The sequence below is a fragment of the Ziziphus jujuba genome, chromosome 9, assembly GCF_031755915.1.
Source record: "Ziziphus jujuba cultivar Dongzao chromosome 9, ASM3175591v1".
In the NCBI taxonomy this organism is placed as follows: domain Eukaryota; kingdom Viridiplantae; phylum Streptophyta; class Magnoliopsida; order Rosales; family Rhamnaceae; genus Ziziphus; species Ziziphus jujuba.
Window position 1 is genome coordinate 1,054,027 of NC_083387.1, and position 26,844 is coordinate 1,080,870.

Consider the following 26,844-nt stretch of genomic DNA (forward strand, 5'->3'; position numbering starts at 1 on the left):
TGCAATTGCATGTCTCACATGTTTAGGAAGGATTGCACGAATTGCAAGAGGCAAGAGTTGTTGCATCAATGTATGAAAATCATGAGATTTCAATCCTACCATCTTTAAGTCCTCCATTGAAACAAGATTCCTAAAGTTTGAAGAATAACCATCTGGAACCTTCAAGTCCGCTAAACACTTACAAAACAATTTCTTCTCATGCTTTGATAATGTATAGCAGGCCGGTGGTAGGAAAGTTCAATTTCCTTGAGGCTTAGGGGCCAAGTCTTTCCGCAAACCCATTTCTTGTAAATCTAACCGAGCATTAACTCCGTCCTTCGTCTTACCAGGAATATTGAGCAATGTACCATATATGCTCTCACAAACATTTTTCTCAATATGCATGACATCTAAATTATGTCGCACATGGAGAAATTTCCAATATTCCAATTCAAAAAAAATGGACTTCCTCTTCCAACATTCTTCAGAATCAACAGTCCTTTTCCTCTTGTGTGAGTTATCAAATCTCATTGCATTAAGCTTATCTAAGATTTCTTCTCCAGTCAACGGTTTTGGAGGCACTCCAAATTCTTGAAATCCATTGAAAGCCTTCTTTTGCCTTCTATATTGATGATTTGGAGGAAGAAATCTTCTATGCCCGGTAAAACTCATTTTTTTTTCCATGCTTTAGCCTTGTAGCAAAAGTATTTTCACTGCAAATTGGACAAGCATAATATCCCTTCATCGCATGACCGGACAAGTTACCATAAGCTGGGAAATCATTTATTGTCCATAGCAACACTGCCTTCAACGTGAATTTCTCCTGACTGTAAGCATCGAAGACCGTAACACCCTCATTCCACAACCGCTGCAGGTCTTCAACTAACGGCTCCATGTATACATCAATTTGATTTCCTGGTTGCTTCGGTCCAGAAATTAGAAGACTTAACATCATAAATTTCCGCTTCATACACAACCAAGGAGGAAGATTATACACAACCGTCATCACAGGCCAACAACTATACCTACTACTCAACATATTATGTGGATTAACTCCATCAGCCGCGATCCCAAGTCTCAAATTCCTATCTTCGGATGCAAAGTTTGGCCATAAACGATCAACCAACTTCCAAGATGGAGAATCCGCAGGGTGTTGCATTTCCCCTGTCTTAACCTTTCTCACATTGGCATGCCATGTCAAATTCTTAGCTGTTTCAACACTACGAAACATTCGTTTAAAACGCGGAATAATAGGAAAGTACAATAAAACTTTATTTGGAATATTGCTAGCAACTCCATTCTTATCAATTTTCCATCTAGCAGATCCACATTTAGGACATTCATTAAGGTCCACATATTCCTTCCTAAACAGAATACAACTTTTAGGACATGCATGAATCTTGATGTACTCCATTCCCAAAGCACTCAAAGTTTTCTTAACATTGTACATGGAGGTTGGCAACACATTGTCATTTGGCAACATCTGGGATAACAATTGCAACAGTACAGCAAAGCTCTTACCAGAATATCCATATCTTACCTTTAAGTTGTATAATTTAACCAAAGCCGACAACTTGGTAAATTTGGTACAACCTAGGTACAAAGGTTTCTCCGCATCCTCCAATAAGGTAGCAAATTCATTAGGATCATTATCAAAAGTTTCTAATGCAGCACGGGTCATGTCTGAGCTATTGAAAGCCACGTCTTCCTTACTACTGCTATCATTTTCATTATATTCTACATTAATATTCTCAAAATGAGAAGATGGTCTAATACCATCAGTACATGACTCACCATGCCAAATCCATCGCCGATAGTTGACATCAAACCCATTCCAATATATATGGCCTTTAATATCCCTAATAGTATGGATTTTCATATTCCCGCATTGCATGCAAGGACACCGTATGGCATTACAATCATTGGCATTCTCCATGCTAAATTTCAAAAATTCACTCACCCCCTTAGCAAAATCGCTTGAGGTTCTATCCTTCGTTATCCACGATTTATCCATTTCCCTACCAATCTAAACAGAACAATATCAAACAATATCATAAAAAAAATTTGAAACAAAAGCAAGATTAAGAAAACCCATCGTAAACAAATTATCGACAAAAGCAAGATTAAGAAACCCATCGAAGCAAGATTAAGAAAACCCATTGCAAACAAATTATCGACAAAAGCAAGATTAAGAAAACCCATCTCAAACAAATTATCGACAAAAGGAAGATTAAGAAACCCATCGAAGCAAGATTAAGAAAACCCATCGCAAACAAATTATCCACAAAAGCGAGATTAAGAAAACCCATCGAAAACAAATTATCGACAAAAGCAAGATTAAGAAAACCCATCAAAAACAAATTATCCACAAAAACAAGATTAAGAAAACCCAGCGAACCTAACCTTCGGGTATAATGAATAAATAAATAAAAAATAACCCAATCCACTACATGTCACCGCCAATTATAAAGCGAAAAGAAACTCACCGAAACCATGGAGACGAAGAAAGAAGAATCCGAGCTAACCACGAGGGAGACGAAGAAAGAAGAATCCAAGCTAACCACGAGGTTGACGAAGAAAGAAGAATCCACGAAGAAAGAAATCCAACTTCCAGATAGCAATGCAAGCAAATGGAATCCCACTCTTCAAGTCTCTTTTAGATTGCTTCCAATTCTAACACCTATTATGAAGTGTACTAACACATATTTTGTGAAAAGAAATGGTATTCAAAATCCCGCGTAAATTTTGAAAACGCGCCAAAAATTTTAAGAAATTGGATAAACAGGCGACGTATTCAGATAAACTGTGTCGCTAAAGGATAAATAGTTTCATAGATGCTCTTTTTTTAATTGTTTTAAAACAAATAAGTTTCTCCAAGTACTGTTTATTTCCTTCTTAAACTTTTGGCAATAATTCTAAAATGGTAATTTTACATTTAAAAAGGTAGATGATCTAGCGACTCATTGATAGAGACAGGCAACGCATTTACGTATAAAAGGGTCGCCTTATCCAATAGTAATTAAAATTTATTTTTTAATTTGTGTCACTTTTTTTAAAATTACATTCAAAAAAAATTTTCACATAGCATTCCAATGAACACCAAGTCAATTAATCTAAAAATATAAAACAGTTCTATCAATGCTCTTTTCAATTATTCTCATATATGATGAGTATACACAAACACAAAAACACATCTCACGACTAAACAATTTGAGATAGGATATAACAATTGTAAATTGGTCTAAAGCAAGGACCCATAGTCCAATTGCTCGAATTAAGTATGTTCAACGAGTTGCACTTTCATGTTTTCGGCTATTAGTGATAGTTTATATGAACCCAAATAAACTAATAGATTACATTTGGGAAGGACATTTCAAATAAAAAGCGACGCATTAAAATATTTATGAGTCGCTTATGAGCAAATAATTTGTTTTTTTGGGTTTGTGATCTTTCTGTTTAATCAATCTGATATTATTTCAGCATCAAATAACCAGTGAAAATATTTAAATAACATAAAGAAAGTTATATTTTTTTTTTAATCATAGTAATCGGCGACGGATAAACAAAATTATGAGTCGCCTAATACCAAAAGTTATTTTTTATAAAAAAAAACCTTCCTTTTTAACAATTTGATTTTCTTTGAGCATCAAATAACCAGTGAAAATATTTAAACAAGATAAAGAAAGTTTTTTTTTTTTTAAATTATAGTAATAGGCGACGCATAAACAGCCTTATGCGTCGCCTAATACCCCATTTTTATTTTTTTTCAAAAAAACCATCCTTTTTAACAATTTGATTTTCTTGGAACATCAAATAAAAAGTGAAAATAATTAAACTAGTTAGAGAACGTTTTTTTTTTTTTTTAAATCTTTCTGTTTAACAATTTCATTTTCTTCCACCATCAAATAACCAGTGAAAATATTTAAACAAGATAAAGAGAGTTTTTTTTTTTTTTTAAATTATAGTATTAGGCGACTCATAAGGCTGTTTATGCGTCGCCTATTACCCATTTTTTTTCCCCCCAAAAAAAACCATCTTTTTTAACAATTTGATTTTCTAGGAACATCAAATAACCAGTGAAAATATTTAAACAAGATAAAGAGAGTTTTCTTTTTTTTTAAATTATAGTATTAGGCGACGCATAAACATCCTTATGCGTCGCCTAATACCCATTTTTTTTTCCCCAAAAAAAACCATCTTTTTTAACAATTTGATTTTCTATGAGCATCAAATAACCAGTGAAGATATTTAAACAAGATAAAGAAAGTTTTTTTTTTTTTTAATTATAGTAATAGGCGACGCATAAGCATCCTTATGCGTCGCCTAATACCCATTTTTGTTTTCCCCCAAAAACACCATCTTTTTTAACAATTTGATTTTCTAGGAGCATCAAATAACCAGTGAAAATATTTAAACAAGATATAGAGAGTTTTTTTTTTTTTTTAAATTATAGTATTAGGCGACGCATAAACATCCTTATGCGTCGCCTAATACCCTTTTTTTTTTCCCAAAAAAAACCATCTTTTTTAACAATTTGATTTTCTAGGAGCATCAAATAACGAGTGAAGATATTTAAACAAGATAAAGAGAGTTTTTTTTTTTTAAATTATAGTAATAGGCGACGCATAAGCATATTTATGCGTCACCTAATACCTTTTTTTTTTTTTTTCTTTTTTTCCCCCCAAAAAAACCATCTTTTTTAACAATTTGATTTTCTATGAGCATCAAATAACCAGTGAAGATATTTAAATAAGATAAAGAGATTTTTTTTTTTTAAATTATAGTAATAGGCGACGCATAAACATCCTTATGCGTCGCCTAATACCCATTTTTTTTTCCCCAAAAAAAACCATCTTTTTTAACAATTTGATTTTCTAGGAGCATCAAATAACGAGTGAAGATATTTAAACAAGATAAAGAGAGTTTTTTTTTTTTTTTTTAAATTATAGTAATAGGCGACGCATAAGCATATTTATGCGTCGCCTAATACCCTTTTTTTTTTTCCCCCAAAAAAAACCATCTTTTTTAACAATTTGATTTTCTATGAGCATCAAATAACCAGTGAAGATATTTAAACAAGATAAAGAGATTTTTTTTTTAAATTATAGTAATAGGCGACGCATAAGCATATTTATGCGTCGCCTAATACCCTTTTTTTTTTCCCCAAAAAAAACCATCTTTTTTGACAATTTGATTTTCTATGAGCATCAAATAACGAGTGAAGATATTTAAACAAGATAAAGAGAGTTTTTTTTTTTTTTAACTTATAGTAATAGGCGACGCATAAGCATATTTATGCATCGCCTAATACCCAATTTTTTTTTTCCCCCCAAAAAAATCCATCTTTTTTAACAATTTGATTTTCTATGAGCATCAAATAACCAGTGAAGATATTTAAACAAGATAAAGAGATTTTTTTTTTTAAATTATAGTAATAGGCGACGCATAAGCATATTTATGCGTCGCCTAATACCCATTTTTTTTCCCCCCCAAAAAAAAACCATCTTTTTTAAGAATTTGATTTTCTAGGAGCATCAAATAACTAGTGAAAATATTTAAACAAGTTAAAGAGATTTGTTTTTTTAAATTATAGTAATAGGCGACGCATAAGCATCCTTATATGTCGCCTAATACCCTTTTTTTTCCCCCCCCCCAAAAAAAAACCATCTTTTTTAAGAATTTGATTTTTTAGGAGCATCAAATAACCAGTGAAAATATTTAAATAAGTTAAAGATGGTCGTTTTTTTATTTAAATTATAGTAATAGGTGACGTATAAACAGCTTTATGCGTCGCCTATAACCCAAAGTTTTTTTTTTTTTAAAACCTTCATTTTTAACAATTTGATTTTAGTTGAGCATCAAATAACCAGTGAAAATATTTAAACAATATAAAGAGAGTTTTTTTTTTTTTAAATTATAGTAATAGGCAACGCGTAGACAGCCTTATACATCGCCTATAATCCAAAGTTTTTTTTTTTTTAAAACCTTCATTTTTAACAATTTGATTTTAGTTGAACATTAAATAACCAGTGAAAATATTTAAACAATATAAAGAGAGTTTTTTTTTTTTTAATTATAGTAATAGGCGACGCATAAGCAGTATTATGCGTCGCCTAATACCCAATTTTTTTTTTTTTCAAAAAAACCATGCTTTTTAACAATTTGATTTTCTTCCAGCATCAAATAACCAGTGAAAATATTTAAACAACATAAATGAGTTTTGTTTTTTTATTTTTTTAATCAATCTGATTTTATCTCAGCATCAAATAACTAGTTAAAATATTTTAACAACGTGAATGAGTTTTTTTTTTATATTTTTTAATCAGTCTAATTTTCTTTCAAGTATATTTATTTTTTATTTAACATTTCAAAACACTTAAAATTTATATGCTTTTTAATTTTTATAGGCGACGTATTTTATTCTTTATACGTCGCTTTTTCTAATTTCTTTTTATTATTTTTTTTTTGTATTTCCATTTTTTCGTTTGTAAGTGTCTTTAAGTATTTTTATTTGCCCCTAAAATGTTTTTAATAACCATTTTTTATTCCCCAATATTCATGAAATATTATAAATAAAATGGCACGTTAATCTATGGGCTTTCTTTTCAACCATTAACCATTAGTACGGAAACTTGAGAGTTGGAAGCAATCTAGGGGGTATGAGAAGATTTTGAAGGATCACACTCTCATTATGCATTCTTGTTTCTTTCAAGGGTTTGAAGGATTTTGTGGGTTTCTTTCCTAAATACCCAAAGTTCCTTCTTCCTCTGCTTCTTTCTTCTTGCCGGTGGTTGGGTTGGAAGAACTTCACCTTCTTGCCGTCGCCATCGCCGTCGCACTGGGTGGCTGGGGTTTTTGCCATCTCGTCGCCGGGATTTGGTTGCTGGGTTTCTGCCGTGCCGTCACCGTCGCCGTCGCTGCTGTGGTGGCTTGAAGTTCCTCTTGATTGCTGGATTTGTAAAGGTGTGCTGTTTTTCATCCCTTTTGGGGTTCGGTGGTGTATGTGTACTGTTTTTGTGTGCTGTTTTTCATCCCTTTTGGGGTTTGGTGGTGTATGTGTTTGCTGGAAAAAAAATTCTGTTTGCTGGTGTTTTTGTTTTTTTTTAAATATTTGTTCGTTACTGTAATTTTAGTGGGGTTTTATGTTGTCAAGATCATGGCTTGTTGTAGACAATGGGTTAGCTAAATTTTGTTTGGAAAAATAGCTATATTTATTAAGTGGGGTTCAATTGTATGTAAAGCAAAATTATATGCTATTATTTGTATTATGTGTTTATATGGTTAAATTTGTGTGGGAAATGTCAGAGGTGGTGCTCTGTTTTGGGTCTTAAAATGACGTCGTTTGTGCGACTCAAAATCCATTAGTGATTTAGTCGCCGGATGCAAAGTTTGAAAATGTTAATGACTGTTAAAGAGGATAGATGTTAAGAGAAGATACTATTACTGCATCACTTGGTAAATAAATTACATGAATTTATCGTTTATTATTGTTATTAATTGTTTATTCATTATACTACACCCTATGTTCATATTTTTAGTAATATTAATTTGTGTTTATGTTTTTTGTATGTAGAATTATGGATCCTTTTAATGAACATGTCCTCTCGGATGGGGATGGCGCTGGATCACCATCCAGTGATATGGAAAGGCCGAATACATCATCCCCAAGGCGTAGAAAACGAGGGGCCACAACAATGAAAGGCCTTAGGAAGCATTTGGCGGGAAACAAAAGCTTGGAACCTCAATATAATGAGGTTGGAGTTGCTATTAACTCTGAGGCCGTTCGACTAAACAATTTGGAGGGCTCGTTGGCTAGGAGCACAATACCAATTAATATACCTAATTGGAGAGATGTGTCCGATAGGTTAAAAGATAACCTATAGGCATCAATAAAGGTACAGAGTGCATTATTGTTAGATATTGTTTATTATAAATAATATTTAATTGATGGAGATTTTATAATTCTTTTTTTGCATTTGCAGCTTGTATATATGCATTTTACTTGCATTTCTAACTTACCGCATTTACTTGTCAACCAATGTTACTAAATATATATATATATATATATTTTTTTTTTAATTTTGCAGCAATATACGGGTAAGGATGATAGTTTTAGGAAGGCAACTTTAAAAGATTGTTGTGACAAATGGAGAAAATTCAAGAATTACTTGTATAGATCTTTTGTTCGACCATATATTGACACACCCGAAAAGTTGAAGCATCGACCCTCAATTTATGAATTCATAAGCCAAGAGGTGTGGGATGATTTTGTACAACAAAGGTTGTCGGATAAATTCCTGGTATAGTTTTATTTAATGCACGGTACTGTTGTATTAAATTGCGCTGCCATTATTTATATAAAAATTAAAATTTGTTATGGTGACTTATGTTATTTGGGTTTTCTAATATGTTTGTTTATAACTTTTGTAGGCATTAAGTCAAAAATATTCGGAAAAACGGCAATTAAACAAGTATCCGCATAGGATGGGTGCAATGGGCTACGCGAGATTAGAAAGAGCCATTGTATGCAATTTATTTTTATTTACATTTAACCATATTAATTTTGTCATTGTTACTTGATCAGTTGCATGCATTATTAAAATTAATTTATTTGTAATTTTGAAACAACTTGAAAGAGGCACTGAAGATTATGTAGACCAAGATGACCTGTGGATACGGGCACGTATGGGGAAGGATGGAAAATATGCAAATGAAGAAACTGAACATGTAGCGGAAAACATTGTGAGTATTGTATTTTATATGAATATTTGTTGCATATATTATTATTTAGTTCATTATTATATAAACTGATATATTCAATCATTTAAACAATATATTGTAGAATGACTTAAAGAAGAAGGCAACAGAAGGAGAAATTCGGCCTTCACCTCCTGTGGATATCCTAACACAAGCTTTGGGAAAAGAGGAGTATGGAGGTAGGCTTAGGGGTCGAGGCAAAGGATACACGGTGAATAACTTTTTTCCATACTCCTAAGCCGAGTTCACAAAAAAAGACCAAGTCGGAGGGAAGTGGAAACAATTCAATCTATGAGACGTTGCTCAAAGGTCTGATGGCGATCGTCAGAAATTCAAGCAGCAGCAGCGCTACCCAAGTTGATGCGCTCATATCGGCATGTGGTATTCAGATTCCATCACTCGCTCATCTAGCCGATACTGTTGCTGCTCCTGGGACCCAAGTCGATGATGTTGCTGGTCTAGGGACCCCTCCAGCCGATGATGTTAATGCTCGTGGGACCCAAGTCGATGATGTTATTGCTCATGGGACCCCCCCAGTCGATGATGTTGATGCTCCGGGCACCCAATTCGATGATGTTGCTGCTCATGGGACCTAATCTACATCTTGGATTGATGCTCCTCGGATCTATCCTGAGGTGATTATTTCATATTTTTATTTATATATATATATATATATATATGTATGTATGTATGTATGTTTCAGTGGGTTATTACTATCTATATAGCTCCCATGGTTGAAGGGTCTTACCTACTGCCATGAGGTCATGGGATCGAGTCTTTAAGTTGAAGGAATATTGTCATGTGAACATATATTAATTTTTTTTTTTTTTAAACTTTGCAGGGTGTAAAATGCAATCTTGCACAAGGCAATGTTGGCCATATAGTAGCACGTGGCACTTTGGTACCTTTGCTGCCAACGGATATGTGCCATGGTGTGAAGCTAGGTGCAGCAAATTATAAGGTAACTGTTGATGACGTTATTGATGGATTTGCACATTTGCCTATTCCGTCATTTGACATCATACGTGTCGGTGATGCTGAAGGTGCATTTGTTGCATGGCCAAGAGATCTTGTTATCTTGCCATCTGAGGAGGTATTGTTCGATGCAGCTATATATATTAATGAAGTTTAAAATAATTTCATTTTTGTTCTATTTTAAATGTTGTTTGTTGATATTTTGTAGGGAAGCTCGAACAGGTCAAATGTTGAGAATGATGAAGATGATAATGTTGATCCCTTAATCGTTACCCCAACGATCCGAGAGTTGCTACGTCGGATCAAGGACGTCGATAGCGATCATTTATGGTTTTTTAATATGAAAAAAGAGATCTTTGGGGAAGAACAACAGTTGGGCATAGCGAGTAGCGATATAAACGATTTTTGTTACATGCAAGAATTATCTTCCGAATGCATCTCATTCTACATAAGGTAAACTAAATTTGGATGTCTTTATAACTAATTCTTTAATTTAATTAATTAAACACTATAATTATTTGTAATCGGATTATGTAGGCATTTATGTGAGGGATTGACGGGCTCCTTCGAAGGGAAATATTGTTTTGTTCATCCGGATATTATTGCTTCGGTTGGTCATCAAAACCCTCATGAACGGATATTAAATATATTGAGTAGATGGCAAGATGCAAGAAATAATCAACTATGGTTATTTCCCTACTATGCAAGGTAATATTGTGTTAATTTTATTGAATTATGTTATGAAAATATTCATTTCGAGAAACATCATATTAACTAAAATATTTATTGGTGTTTTTAGGAATCATTGGATGCTATGTGTTGTTGATTTATACAAAGCAGTAGCATGGTTTTTTGATTCTTTGAAGACTCATAAGAATATAATTGATAAGGATCTAAAATCTTTGATCGACGAGTAAGTTAATTAATAACTCTAATATTTTTACTTAATTGTTCTTATATTGGATTTGTACTTTTGAAGCTATTGTATAATCTTATACAATATTTATATTTCTATATAATTCCTTCGTTGCATGGAACCAAGGAAAGACATTTGAAAAGAAACTTCGGTGGCAAAATACTAAGGTAATTATTATATATAAAAACTTAGCATTATTAGTTGTTAGTTAATTTAAATACTTGTATATATTCGTATCTAATATTACACATAATTTACTATTTGCAAATTTAGACACCAATGCAGCCCGGGAATACGGAATGCGGTTACTATATGATGATGATAATGCGAGATATCATTAGGCGCAAAGTTCCTCCCCGGGACTTAAGAGGAATGGTAAATTATTATTAATTTAATGATTTCATCATATTTCTATTATGTAATAATTAATATTTATGATTATTTTTATATGTATTAACATAAGTTTCTCATGTTCAGTACGAAAGTGTCACTTGGTTACAAGCTGAAAATGTCAACGAATTTAGAGATGAATGGGCAACAGCGATGATCACAAGTATCTCAAACCAATGAATATATATATGCATGGTAGTGAAATAACTAGCTTTTGTTAATAGCTTTTGTTTGTACATATAAAATATTGTAGACAAATTTGTGAAAATCGCTCATAAGGTAGTATTTGTTTTGCATGAACTTTGGTTTCAAACATACCAATTTTACAAAATTTCAAACAATATTAAAAATAATTAAAATAAACGATGAACAGGCGACGCACAATATGCTTCAGAGTCGCCTGATACAAATAATGCAAAAAAAAAAAACCATCACAGTTATGTGCTTCAATATTTTAACAGATTATTTGATGCCAAAAGTAAAACAGATTGATAAATATTTTCACAAAACCAAAGAAAAAAAAATATTTAAATAAAAAGTCAATAGGCAACGCACAAAAAACTTGAGGGTCGCCTAAGGGAAATAAGAAAAAAAAAAACAAAAAAAAAGCTCTGTGATGCTGCTTAAACATTTTCACTTGTTATTTAAAGTTGAAAGAAAATCACATGTTTAATACTTAGAAAAAAACAAAAAAACAATATCGTTAAACTAATAGGCGACGCATAATAGAGTTTCTGAGTCGCCTTATATAAATAAAATGTTTTCCAAAAAATTTATTTGAAAAAACAAAAAAAAAATCACTGTGAAGCAGTTTAAACATTTTCACTTGTTATTTAAAGTTGAAAGAAAATCAACTGTTTAATACTTAATAAATGCCAAAAACAAAAATAATAATACACTAATAGGCGACGTATAATGATTATGGATCGCCTTATAAGAATAATATGTCTTCCAAAAAATTTTTTGCAAAAAAACAAAAAAAAACAAGCACTACGATTCTGATTAAACATTTTCACTTGTTATTTCAAGTTGAAAAAAAATCAACTGTTTAATACTTAGAAAAAAACAAAAAAAAAATTTCACACTACTAGGCGACACATCATAGTATTTATGCGTCGCCGTATATCAATAAAATATTTTCCAAAAATTTTATTTGAAAAGACAAAAAAAAAATTACTGTGAAGCAGCTTAAACATTTTCACTTGTTATTTAAAGTTGAAAGAAATCAACTGTTTAATACTTACTAAAAATTCCAAAAAAAAAAATAATTCTTCTGTGTCACCTGATATAAATAATACGTCATCTAAAAAAAATTTTTGTAAAAAAAAAAAAAAAAAGAACTGTGATGCTGCTTAAACATTTTCACTTGTTATTTAAAGTTGAAAGAATATCAACTGTTTAATACTTAGAAAAAAATACCAAAAATAAAATATTACACTAATAGGCGACGCATAAACGTGTGTATGAGTCGCCTTATATCAATAAAATATTATCCAAACAATTTATTTCAAAAAACAAAAAAAAAAGCACTTTGAGCAGCTTAAACATTTTCACTTGTTATTTAAATTTGAAAGAAATCAACTGTTTAATACTTACTAAAAATCTCAAAAAAATAAAATAATACACTAATAGGCGACGCATAATTCTTCTGTGTCGCCTGATATCATTAATATGTCTTCCAAAATTTTGTTGGAAAAAAACAATAAAAAAAAGCACTGTGATGATGCTTAAACATTTTCACTTGTTATTTAAAGTTTAAAGAAAATCAACAGTTTGATACTTACAAAAAAGACCAAAAAATAAATTTTATTACCCTAATAGGCGACTCATAATAGTATGTTTACGTCGCCTTAAATCAATAAAATATTTTCTGAAATATTTAAACATTTTCACTTGTTATTTAAAGTTGAACGAAAATCAACTATTATATACTTACAAAAAATGCAAAAAAAAAAAAAAAATTATTACCTTAATAGGCGACGCATAATATTGTGTATGACTGTGTTTATGGGTCGCCTTATATCATTATAATGTTTTCCAACAAATTTTTTGAAAAAACAAAAAAAAAAGCACTATGATGTTGCTTTAACATTTTCACTTGTTATTTAAAGTTGAAAGAAAATCAACTGTTACATACTTATAAAAAACGCAACAAAAAAAAAATTTATTACCCTAATAGGCGATGCATAACAGTGTGTATACGTCGCCTTATATCAATAAAATATTTTCTGACATATCTATACATTTTCACTTGTTATTTAAAGTTGAAAGAAAATCAACTGTTACATACTTACAAAAAATGCAAAAAAAAAAAAATTATTACCTTAATAGGCGACGCATAATAGTATTTATGCGTTGCCATATATCAATAACATATTTTCTACAAATTTATTTGCAAAAAAAAAAAAAAAAAAAGCACTGTGAAGCAGCTATAACATTTTCACTTGTTATTTAAAGTTGAAAGAAATCAACTGTTTAATACTTACTAAAAATTTCAAAAAAAAAATATGATAATACACTAATAGGCGACGCACAATTCTTCTTGTCGCCTAATATCATTAATAAATCTTTTAAAAAAAAATTTCAAAAAAAAAAAATGTCATGCTGCTTAAACATTTTTACTTGTTATTTAAAGTTGAAAGAATATCAACTGTTTAATACTTAGAAAAAACACCCAAAAATATAAATTTATTCCCTAATGGGCGACCCATAATAGTGTATACGTCGCCTTATATCAATAAAATATTTTCCGAAATATTTAAACATTTTCACTTGTTATTTAAATTTGAAAGAAAATCAACTGTTACATACTTACAAAAAACGCAAAAAAAAAAAAATGTTACACTAATAGGCGACGCATAAATGTGTTTATTCAGCGACTCTAAGTCTTATGCGTTGTGTGTTTTTGTTTCTCGCGACTTCTCGACATCAACTTTTTTTTTATGCGTCGTCGATTGGTCGAATTTTTACTGACGTATTAACCTCAGAGTCGCGGTTTTATTTTTTTAGACGCATTTATCTCGTAGCGTCGCTAGAGCTTATTTTTCGCGTAGTGATGATAATTTTTTTCCTCTTTTTTGGTAATAGCAATAAACACTATAATTAGTAGCTGTGTAGTGGCATGTAGCATATTCTAAAAGAGTGCCACGAATTGTAAAATTATGTATTGCCACATAATAGTTTTTTATTTTCTAAAAATATTATAGATCAATTTAGATAAAAACAAAAAAATAAAAAAACAAAAAAATAAAAACAGGGGCTATAAAACTCCTCATACATGTGTGATTACATATGAGCTATTACGGTTTATATAAAATTTGAACATATAATTTATTGTATCTATATTTGGTACCAAAAGTATGCACATACTGTTAGATAAGAAATGATATTTAATTACCAACTAGTTATGAATATTAGTAATAATATATACTCTCTAAAAGAGGAGAAAATCTTGGTAGCAGCAGGTCAGCTAATACCCCTCTTAAGTCATTGATTGCTATGTGTTATAAATTGGCCATATCAGAGACCAGCTAATCATTTTTTTTTTTTTAAATATTTGTATTTTTAAAAACGTAAAATCCTTTACGTGCTTTTTCTTGTTTCTGACAGCTGGCTTTTCACCTGCTTCTCCATCCCTACCTCCCATAGAAGCTATTCCTCACCTTTCCTTTCCTTTCCATGGCATAAATCTTTATTGTCACCGCTGCACAACTTCTTGATCACCAAAAATCCCCATCCCAATTTATTTTTCTTTTTTCTTTTTTTTTTCTTTTTTTGGGAAAAATAACATTTTGTAGATGTTTTTCGTCCATGGGGCTTCTCTCTTCTCCATCTTCTACATGTTGCTTGAAGGTCATAAAAACAATAACAAGAAAAATAAAACAAGAATAACATCATCTCCTGTGAGAAATTGTGAAGCCCTCTTATAAATCTCATAGAAACATTAGACAGAGAAGGTGAGTTTTTATCTTTTTAAATCCTTTTTTTTTTTTTTTTTTCCTTCTCTTATTAAAACGACCATGGATCCAAATCATATTGGAAAGGAAGAATGAAGATAGAGACTTTGGTAACATACCCACTTCATCTAGTGTTACAATGAGTCCAACTTTAACCCAAATTGGAATTTGAAATTGAAGGAGCGTGCCAAGTCCACAAATTGATCCCTCAAAAAGTTAGAAGTATAGAAATCAAGTAGCTTCAGAGGAAGAAAATGGTGGTGGACCATAAATTTTATGCCATGGGAGAAGGGAGACACCAAAAGCTAACCATGGAAGAAAACGGTGCGTGTGCAAGAGGAATTACCTTTTGAAGGTGATGAGCTGGTCTTTGATATAGTAAATTTTAAATACACGATGTCTAATGATTTAAAATGGTATTAAGTAACCTATACCACTAATGCATGCAAGATTTTCTTCTAGATGAGAGATTGAGAATTTACGTAGGCACTCTTTAAACCATTTTTAAAAAGTTCAAACATTAATGCTACTTAGTTTTTTTTTATTATTCTTATTATTTCAAAGAAGTAAAACATTGTTAGTAGATCATTTATTTGTTCAATTTTCTCTATTTTAAAAAAATCAATTCTCAAAAAAACCCTCTAATCAATTTTTTATACCATTTCTTTTTAGTTTGGTTTTCTATATAAAAAATTGATTTAACTCAATGTAAAAAAAAATTTACAGTATTACACAATCTTCTTTTGTTGTTTTGCTAATAGACAATCTTCTCTTGTCGTTAAGAAAAAATTATGAAGAGTTTATATATATATATATATATATATATTTTATTTTGCTGCACGAAGTGATGAAGAAATCTATTTGACATGAATGATTGTTGACATAAACTTATATGATAAAAAATAGCTCCATAATTATCTATTAAATTAAATAATTTTTAAGTTTTGAGGTAGTACACGAGATTCATTGAAAGTTTTCAAAGCAATAATGTTTTTCTTTTCTTTTATTTTCATTTACAACAATTCCTCCTCCATATCCAATTAGGTTTGAGGGGTTTCTAACAAATAAAAAAAAAATCAAAACTAAATTACGTAAATTTGAAACAGACAGGGCCTTAATTTTATGTATAATTTATAAAGCCTGATATTTCCTCTTTTTATTTTTTTTTTATTTTTTTTTATTGGTGCTAAAAAAAAGCCTGATATTCCTCGTTTATTAATACGTTTCCTCCGTATTTTTGTGCATTGTGCACCACTATGCCCATTACTATTAATATTTAATTTTCGGTGAGCGCGAAAACCAGTGACCTATAGATAGTAGGTGCCCATGTGAGATTTGGAAGATGCTGCAGAGCGTCAAAATCGTGGTCGATGGTTGTAAATGAGTGGAAGATTGTGACACGTGTCTCACCAGAAATGGGCCCTATTTGGAACCATTGATTTATGCACTCATCTAGAAGACTAGAACTACTCTGTTTCTCTCAATTACGGAAAAATTTAATTTTTCCCTCAATTTACAGCCTTTCACTAATTTTAGTACGTTCTTAATTATTTTCTAGCACCCATGACACTTCCTAATCCTTTTTGTCGGTCTTTTCCCAAAAATATGTATATATATACATATCATTTTTGTCGGTGGGGATGATGAATAAGCTGCAGTTTTGACAGAAATAGAGAGAGAGGCAGCCTCTGAATTATATTTATCAAATATTAGCTACCTCGTTGTCTAATTAATATTTAAGAAATCGGTACTCTTACATTGTCCATATGCTCCCTGTTATGTATAGGAAAGAATCTATAAAAGTCGGTTGAACTATTGGACACTCACGATTAGGAAAGAGATGGATTGGACCCTGTGATCTGTATGTAGGCCCAATCCATTTAGTTTCCTTTTGACATTCTTTGTTTTTTTTTTTTGTGTGTTAACATTGCTTAATTTAACAAGGCTATGTCATCCGTTTATCCAGTTAGCCATAAAACTAGATTGTTCTGTACATCTCATGTTTACGATTTGAATTTGATTTTGTTTCGCGCAGTCATTGAATGTGAGTGATGAACAAGAAAGGTTGGGCAGAGCATACAATTCTGAAAGTGAAGAATACAAAAATCTCGATCTGAAAAAAAAAAAATATATATATATATATATATACAAAAAGTATTTCGTCATATAGGTTTTATCTTAAAAAAATATTAGAGAATTTATGCTGCCGCTTTTTAAACCATTTTTCACAAGGTTCTAACATTGTTGTCCTCATTTTTCAAGTTTCAACAAAGAATTATTCTCGACTAGACATCATTTAAACGGAAGCGAATTAACCATATGAGAAAAGACAGGAAATTGAGCATATGGAGAGGCCGTATACAATTTCTACTGAAGAAAAGTAACTAAAATCATTGCAGGAAGAGGGAAAACTACGTTTTACTTTGTTCATAAAGAATATAAATTTCCGTAACATTTATGAGAGGTTAAATTCAATTATATTGAAGGATATGGCACAACAACATATTATCACCTTTTTCTTATAACAATTTTTTGGAGTTGGCAAATATATATATATAGATAGATAGAGATAGATAGATAGATAGATGAGGTTACGACAACAAGAAGTTTGAATTTAATCATGGAAATTTGTTTGTAGCTAGTTCCTTATAAGCCTTACCATAGTCCTGGTAGAAAATATATTTATTGACAAACATGATCATAAGTCTTTATTAACATAATATTTTGACTGTGTCTTACATCAAGTCATTGGCAATCAAAGTGAAAGGAAATAATAATAATAATAATTAAAAAAAAATGAAAGTAAAAGATTTTTTGTTTTATGAATAATTTTGATATCTTCACTATTTTCTGGCACAAAAAAGAAAGGTTTTTGACATTTGGAGATGGAAATTAACCAAGAAGGTATGGTAGGTAGGACTAATAGTTGCACCAAAAGTTAATTGAAATTAATTTGTGATTTTTGGTAGCCAGCTTTGCTTACAAATGACCGTAGCTGCCACTCAAAAAAGGGGGGAAAAAAAAAATACATGTATTCAGGGAGTACCGAAAATCATCTCCTAGAAGGGAGGCATCCAACTTTTGTTTGATCAAAATTTGAAACTCTCACTCAAATTAACCACGTGCATGCCTTGGAGCAGCCTAATTAGGTGAATATCAATAAACACAGAGGGGAAATTTACAGGAAGCTGGGTGTGGCTTGGGAGGGGATCATAAAAAGTTAGGATGAAGCATGAAAGTATAAAGATGCTGAGAGCCTGTCAATGAATAGTTCTACTTGCGCAACAGAGAAAGAAGATAAATGCTTGCATGCAATCACATTTTTTTAATAAACTTTTTATTTTGGTATTTAGACCCATTCATGCATATATGCATAGGTTAGACAATCCAAAGTAGAATATAATTATACCATTTCGACCCAAAAAAAGAAAAAATCTTTTTAAATTTTTAGAATTGATTTTATAATAAATATACCGGACATATGTAGGGGTGGGCAAAATCCAATCCAACCCGTTCAATCCGCCCAATCCAATCCATTTTTAACGGTTTGGATTGGATTTTTACATCAATTGGATTGGATTGGGTTCAAAATATTATAAATTATATGGATTGGATTGGTTATGGATTGGAAATATAAATCCAATCCAATCCAATCCAATCCAAATAATATATTATATAACTAAAAAATTATATATTTTTTTATTTTTTTTTCATTTTTATATATTAATTTTAGAATATTTTTTTCATTTTTATATATTAGTTTTTATTTTTTTTTCCATTTTTATATATTGATTTTTAATATATATATATATATATATATTTTTTTTTTTTACATCCCTATATCCTAAATCCTAAATCAAATTGTTAGTTGTAACGCTAAACTAAACATTTACCTTTGTTGCCGCCCACCACCAGTCCATCACCATCACCATAATATATATATATTTTTTTACATCCCCATCATATATATATCTACATATATTGTATCCAATTGTTACTTATATATATATATATATATATAAATGTTTAAATATAATTTATTGCTCATTTTACTGTTTTGATCTTTGTAGAGTTTACAGAATCAACTAAAATTAGTGAACCTGTCAACGTTGATTGACTTATGATTTACCAAAGTTTTAAAATTAAAAAAAAATAAAAGGAATTATGCATTGATTCTTGAGTGAATGAATTTTGACGAATGTATTATTTTACATTATTTGTTCTAACAATTTTAATTTGATTTTATAGGAGTGAGATGATGACATTAATGTTAGCTATTTAATAAGTGCATGATGTATATCATTTGCTACATTTTCTTCTTTATTTTCCATTGTAGACTATGTTGTATTATTCTAATTGTATTTTATGTTTGGATAATTATAATTTATTATTTATATTTTATATTTGAAAAATTTTTTATTTGTATTATATATTTATAAATTAGTAAGTTTCAAATCGATCAACCAATCCAAACCAAACCGATCATAAATGGTTTGGTTTGGTTTGGATTTAATACTTCAATGGTTTGGTTTGGATTGTAAATTAAAAAAACTGATATGTATGGATTGGGTTGTATTTCGGTCCAAAACCGAACCAACCCAATCCGTGCCCACCCCTAGACATATGTATGTCTGGAGACTAAAACACATGATTAAAAAGAATAAAACAAGGAAGTATAAGATAAGAATCTAAAACAGATTTGAATGGAAGAGTACAGTATTGCAGGCCGAGTAACTATTATAACTTTATTACCACGCACATGCAACTTTAATTTTTCACTGTGGGTGATTCGATATGTTCTAAAATTTTCATTTTCTGTCCCCTCTATATAATTAATTCCCTTGTCTCTATGTCATAATCCCAGAGGCCATTCCTTTAATTAATCTCTCCCTTTTTGTGTACTTGTCTGGTCTGGGTATTCATAGAAAAATTAATGGATACTATCCACTTAGATGGTAGATCATGGTCTGCAAATCATCAGAGTATTGAAGACGACGACCAGGTGCAGACAATTAGAAAGGGTCCATGGACAGAAGAAGAGGATTTCAGACTCATTCATTACGTTAACATCCATGGCGAGGGTCACTGGGACCATCTTGCTCGTTCTGCAGGTCATATATATTTAACTAATATATATATACATATATATATATGGTCAGTTCCCAATTAAATTTGACCTGTTAGTTTTAGTATCATATCTTCTTTATTACTATAGATTAAGATTTAAAAATTAATTTATAGTTAAATATGAATTTAATAGCTTACAAAAATCATATTTGGTTAAAAAAAATCCTATAAAAACTAAAGAAATCATTAATATAATTTTAAGTTTTTGAAACTAGTTAATGACCGACAAAGAAAACATTTTTGGTAGAACAATCAGATCGACTTGATTGTAGTATGGGGTATGCATGGTTATTTATATATTATCTGTATAAAACAACAATATAAGTATTAACGTGTATCATGCATTCACTTTTTTGTTTTGTTTTTTTTTTTTTTGTTTGGGTAAATGTGTCATGCATTCACTAATATTTGATGAACGATAACCTTTGACCTACACGAAGCAGTTAGGGTACAGTTTGATCTATCCATTATAGATGCAAGCATTATTGAAGCTCATCGCAATTGCATCCAGCAAAGGTAGAGAATTAGCACTTTTTCATTTGAATCTATTACATTTCGATTTATACAGGTTTAAAACGAACAGGGAAAAGCTGCAGATTCAGATGGCTAAACTACTTACGCCCGGGGATTAGACGTGGAAATTTTACCCTCCAAGAACAGCTATTGATACTTGAGCTCCATCTTCGCTGGGGAAATCGGTATCTGATCATCATCTCTCTCATCAATCATCATTATATATATATATAGATATATATATATATATATATGTATGTATGTCATTGCTAGCTTGTTTTTTTTTTTTTTTTTAATCTCAAATTAATGTCAAATGCTTGATTGTCTTTATTTTATGATTTCCGGACAAGAAAAGGTGGTCGAAGATTGCACAATTCTTGAACGGTAGAACAGACAATGAGATCAAGAACTACTGGAGAACGAGAGTCCAAAAGCAGGCAAAGCTCATGAAATGCGATGTGAACAGCAAACAATTCCAAGCGACCATGCGTTATGTGTGGATGCCCCGTTTAGGGGAGCAAATGGGAGCCACATCTTCATGTTCGTACAACGCCAATATGATGGATAGGGGACTGATCAGTTACGATCATGAAACAAGAGGCTCCACTGCGGACGATCCTGCTATGTCACTCCCTGAGGTGATCTCTGCTATTACGTCTTATGAAAAAGAGGGCAGTAATTCGCAGGACACTCCAACACATAATATTCTTAGTGGTTCAAACCACCAATCATTTCAATGCTGCAATGATTGCTTTGAAGTTGGAGATTTTTTGGACCATCTTTTTAACGATACTGAATTTGTAGGATTTTTGCAAGAGCAGCTATTTGATTAGATTATCGGCTCAAAGTACCTAGCTAGTCCAGATCGACTACTAACCATCCATGGTATATCCGCTTAAGCTTTTGGTAATTTCATCTTCAGATTCATAATCTTGGCCTAATCTGGCTATTTGTATTTTCTAATAATATTAATCCACTCATATATATGTATATATATATGTGCCACTTAAATTTTCCTCTTTATTTGTTGAACAAATTTTAATAAAGAAAATCCTGACTAACACTAATATAATTAATATCTAATTTTTCTGTCAATTATTGATGGATTAAAATTGTCTGCTTGTTTTTTTCTTTAATCTAAACCTTTCATTTATAATATCTAATGGTCCATCATCCATGTCATCTCATATTCTATTCTTTCATTTAATTTTTTTTTTGGTGGTGCTATTGCCAGTCTATTTTTTATTTTTCTATTTCACGCTGAATTTAATTTACGTTTCTGCACTTCTTATTTCACCCTGATAGCTTTTCCTCTTCTCTGGAAAAACAATGTGACATTTCCTTAAATTCCATTTTCATCATCGATCCCTTTGAACTCTTAATTAGCAAAACAAGAAATCATCCCTATTTTATAAGCCAACTGGGCCATGTTGCTTCAATTATTAGTTATCGAGGTTCACTACAGATCATTGACTTTCTTGTATACAGTCATAGATATCTCTAAAAGATCAGTTAGTAGGAAACTAATGGGCACCCACTTTGATTGGCGTCCTGTATTCTTACAGTTTATTAGGAGCTTTATGAGTTCAACGTATCAAGAGAACAACTTGGTTGCTGGTAGAGCTATTTGAGATCTGCATGACAATAGTGAGAGCTTGGGCGGTAAAAATGGTCAATTGGTCATTGGGCTGCGAATTTTCAGATTGTTAGGGAATTGGTGAAGCATCAAATCATTTTGCCAACATTTTTTTTTTTTTTTTTTCCCTGAGTTGCTAATGCCTAAAGAGCTTTTGCAAAAGAAGGCGTGGTCATCATTAATACTGGTTATAATGCTAGTCATGAAGATTACATGACAGGTGGTTTTCTTCAATTTAGAGTCAGGGAGTAGCTAAAGCTGTTGGTATGGGTTGGGATTTGAGTGTATAGTTGATAAGATGAACTTTGTTAAAAGTGGTGTCCAAGGCGTTCTGGTTTTCTAAACGAGGACAAATGAAAAAAAAAAAGGAGAAAAAAAAAAAAAAAAAAAAGCCAAAGGGACGTTAAAATTGGGAGTGCTGAAACGTAAAATTACATTTAGCTTGGCAGAGCCAAAAAGTAGCGTGACAATATAACCATCCAATTTTTTTTAATCTGCCAGATCATCACTTTTACTAACCAAAAATAAAAGTAGGCACAAAGGAATATAGAAAGAGAGTATTACACATTTTAGTTTAAAAAAAAAAAAATACACGTTAGTTTTACTAATTAAATTAAACAAACGTTAACCAATAAAAAAAAATTAAACAAAGGAACGGTCTCCCTTTTCAATTTGGATTCTTTTTTTCTTCTTTATATTAAATGCTTAAATGCAAAAGTCAAAAGGAAAAAAATATATATAAAAATAAAAGAGGAAGAACGGGTGAAATTCAAAAGAATTGATTAAAACATGTATATAGTTTGCCAGCTTATTAACTTTTTCATGTCATTCTGGCATGAAAACAACAACGTTTTTAGATTTTTTTTTTTTTTTTTTTTTTTTTGGGTGGGAAATAACAAAAGTTTTTGGACTTTTTCTTTTTGAAATAAAAAAAAAAACAAAAAAAAGTTTTAGGACTTGGGAGTGAAGAAATGATTCCGAATTGATGGCAAAGAGAAGGAATAGGATTAAACGAAGATAATCTAGTTAAATATATCTAATTCCGAATTCAATTTATCAACTTAATTAATCTAATTAATTAAATTGATGTCAACAGTCAAATGTCAAAATTCAAATGCCATGTATCTTCTATATAATCAATTTAATCTTCATAAAAAAATTAGTGGGAAGAAGCTTCTAATTTGACTGGAAAACTGAAAAACAGTCAGCCCCAAGTGGTGTTAAGTGGTGTTTTGACTCAAAAAGGGCCAAAGATTTCAGCAATATATATTAATGTAAATATTACAAAATAAGAAATAAAATAGTAAATAATCTATGTGTTTAAGGAATTAAAACTAAATTATGAAGAAAATAAGGGCTACTGGCTACTGCATATATATTAGGGGAACGAAATTCATTTTTATAGTGGAGTTATTTTATTTTATTTTATTTTTTGGTGCGAATAATTAATTAAAAACCACCAATTCCATGCGTTTTTCATATTACCAATCTAGCATTTCTTTAGTTTGCCGCTCTTGTTGACAAGGAAATGGAGCACTTCTCCTCATCGACTGCGCTAACACTTTGTGGGTAATATATATTTTCAATTTAGTTGTATCTATCCCTATGCATAGTTACACAATTAATTACGCAATTAGTAAAGTACCAAACTTCAACCATTTTCTTTTTAGTATTTATAGATGCCAATTCGTAAATGAAAATTAAATCAAATTCAATATATGATCGATAACTTATCACTTCATCTTAATTAGGCTTTTGAGATCCGTATCATGGTTTATAGATCCAAATCCAACTGTTTTTTTATTTTTTTTAAAGAAAAATAAATAAATAAATAGCAGCCGTTTTGTGGGTACAAATGACATCATGGAGTGTAACGTTAGCTTGCTTGATAGTTATCATCAAAACGCATACGCACGCGTGTGGCCGCTAAATTAAGAGATGAGCAAGTAATTGAAACCAGACGTGCCAATATTATATTCATATTGCCCGTATTAGCCTCCGTTGTGATATAACATGGACCGTAGATATTCTAAATCTAATGATCGTCTTCTATTATACCTTTTTTGGTGGATTCGTCTTCAATTATATAGTGTGAACGGTTCCACGGAATAGCCAGTTGTGTGTGTATAATGAATATATATTTTCTTTACTTTTTGCCAAAAAACAAAATAATAATAATAATAATAAAAGGAAGAAAGTTGAAATACTTTCGACTGTTGGATAGTTGATAACGGCCACTGATTTCCAAATTCTAAATTCCAAACGTAGTGATCAATTCCTCTTCTTTCAAAAATTTATTAAAAAGTTAATTTTTTTTATTTTTTTATATCAAAAAGTTTAAATACTTGGAAAAATAAAAAAGACAAAGGAAATTGGAAAATAATATAGAAATGGATTAAAAACGGTACGGTAGGATGATGGGTAGATGCAGAAGAATTCCGTGGACCGTGGGCGCAGGCAGGCAGCCCCATTGACGCAGAATTCAGAGACAGAGAGAGAGAAAGAGAGAGAGAGAGAGGATCCTGATCAATTTTTCGATGTGGGCCTTTGTCACACCCCGATGCCACTGAATCTGGACTGCTATCTGCTATTATTATTTCCCCTTTTTTTTTTCTCTATTTTAATTTAATATATTTTACTGATATATTCAACTATTATAGGGTTTTGAAAGCAAGATTAATTGATATTTGATGATAGAAAAAGAATTCGGTGGTCTATTCTCACATCCACTGTACCCACAACAAACACCCCGTGGACTTCCAACAAATACAATTTTATGCATTCATATACAAAACACAATTGAGAATGTTCAGCCGCCCATGGGTCGTCCATCCATTGCAATTTGCCATCAGTACTGTCTTTATTTCCCTCGTGCAAAAATCATACATACATAGCCCAGGGTTTTGCTAACTAGCAAATTATAAGGTTTTCTAACGTAGTATTATCCTTCATATTTCATTCATTTATTCATCCTTGGTTTGAATGAACATGAATGGACCAACCTTTTTATTTTTTTCCTAGCTAGGCTTACAATTAATTTCAACTGCATGTAAAATATTTTCTTACTTCATTCGGCCTCATAATTACAAAGGTAAAGCAATATTCAAAGTTCATTGTTATTTTCAAAAGTTGAAGCCCTGGAATCTCAAAGTTTTTTGGTGATATAAGAAAAACTTTTATTAATCAATTCAATTTAGCACCATCTCTTTTATCTAGAAAGTTTGACAACTGTTTCATGCTTGTGAGGATGGGACACTGCCTTCGAATATACATAAATATATGTACTAAGCATCAACAAATTTCAATAAGACAAGAAATGTTGCATTATTTGTATATTTCTTTTTCTTCCATAGATTTCATAATTTATCTTGTAATTTTACGTCTTTTTATGTTTTTTTTTTTTTTTTAAACACATGTCATTACGGGTATTCACTTAAAATGCTATTACCTTTATTTTTTTTGAAGCAACCAATGGCAACATTAGCAACAACAAAACGCAATCAAAATTTCCATGGTTTTCCAAAAGATTTGCTTCCTTTTCACTGTTAAGATTTTCTCTTATACCTAATAAAAGTGTAGCACCCTTAAATAGGTATATATAGCTGGCTTGGTCTATGATTTATATTCAACCATATCAATGAGATAAATTAAAATGCTTTCATTTAAATTTGATAATGTTTAACTATCATTTTCATATTGTATGCAAAAGTCATAATATCATAAAGTTGTATTTTGACAGGTGGCAAATTCAAGGCTGCCAAGACACCACAACCAGGAGCCAAGGGCAAGGGGAGGTCCTCCTGGCTAGCATCCTCTTCATGGCCCTTAATTATAATCCAATCCAAAAGAGCGTGACACCACTACCATCGAACATTCAAATCAACAAAGAAATAAAGCAACAAAAAGTAAGGAAGCAAAAATATCCCAAAAGGGACAGTAAATTAAAACTCCTAATGCAACACCCACTTGTATTATGCCCGTTACAATCCATCACACCAAGCCACGCTATATACTTTGATCATCAGGCCCCTACTTGTCTTTCTTCTAAAAACAACAGTCAAACATAGTTTTAGAAATTAAATAAATATTAATATTAACAAGTTTTGACAAAATTAGGAAGTTACGTGTAAACATAAGATATATATATATATATATTTAATAAAATTAGCTTATATATCCTTTTTGGTTAGCATTCTCTTAAGACTCTTCAAAAACCCCCATATACATACTTATAGCAGCTATTATCATTATAGCTGTTAAGTATCAAATATTCAAAACATTATCTGAGTCTTTCCGATGGTATTTTATTAATTCCTTGGGGCTATTTCTACTCTGAAATGTAGGATCCATCGGATGCACCACACAAACAAAAAAGCCACATTCGCATAATATTTTGCTTTCGTTTTTATCCTCCATTTCATTTCATTTCTTTTGTTCATTATCTTTTTTTTTATTTTTTTATTTTCCCCTTCTCTTCCAAAAAGCTCAAGTCGTTCAAAGATATGGTCAAACTACGAGATGCTTCGAGTGGTATGAAGCATCTGAAACACTTCGCAAGAAAATGCTCTTTCATAAAACTAAAATAATTAAGAAAT

The 26,844-nt window shown here is 31.0% G+C and overlaps 1 protein-coding gene across 1 annotated transcript; it reads left to right on the forward strand.

Annotated features, from left to right (window-relative positions):
- The first annotated feature begins 19,906 nt into the window (after positions 1–19,906).
- LOC125424080 (transcription factor MYB108) lies at positions 19,907–21,446 on the forward strand. Its single transcript, XM_048480392.2, has 3 exons — positions 19,907–20,084; positions 20,669–20,798; positions 20,969–21,446. Exons 1-3 carry the CDS (start codon positions 19,907–19,909, stop codon positions 21,444–21,446), a joined length of 786 nt encoding a protein of 261 aa, XP_048336349.2.
- The last annotated feature ends 5,398 nt before the right edge of the window (positions 21,447–26,844 follow it).

Coding starts and splice junctions, on each gene's coding strand:
- LOC125424080 (XM_048480392.2), top strand. CDS start 19,907: ATGGATACTATCCACTTAGATGGTAGATCATGGTCTGCAAATCATCAG. Junction 20,085..20,668: donor CCATCTTGCTCGTTCTGCAG/GTCATATATATT, acceptor CGATTTATACAG/GTTTAAAACGAACAGGGAAA. Junction 20,799..20,968: donor CATCTTCGCTGGGGAAATCG/GTATCTGATCAT, acceptor GGACAAGAAAAG/GTGGTCGAAGATTGCACAAT.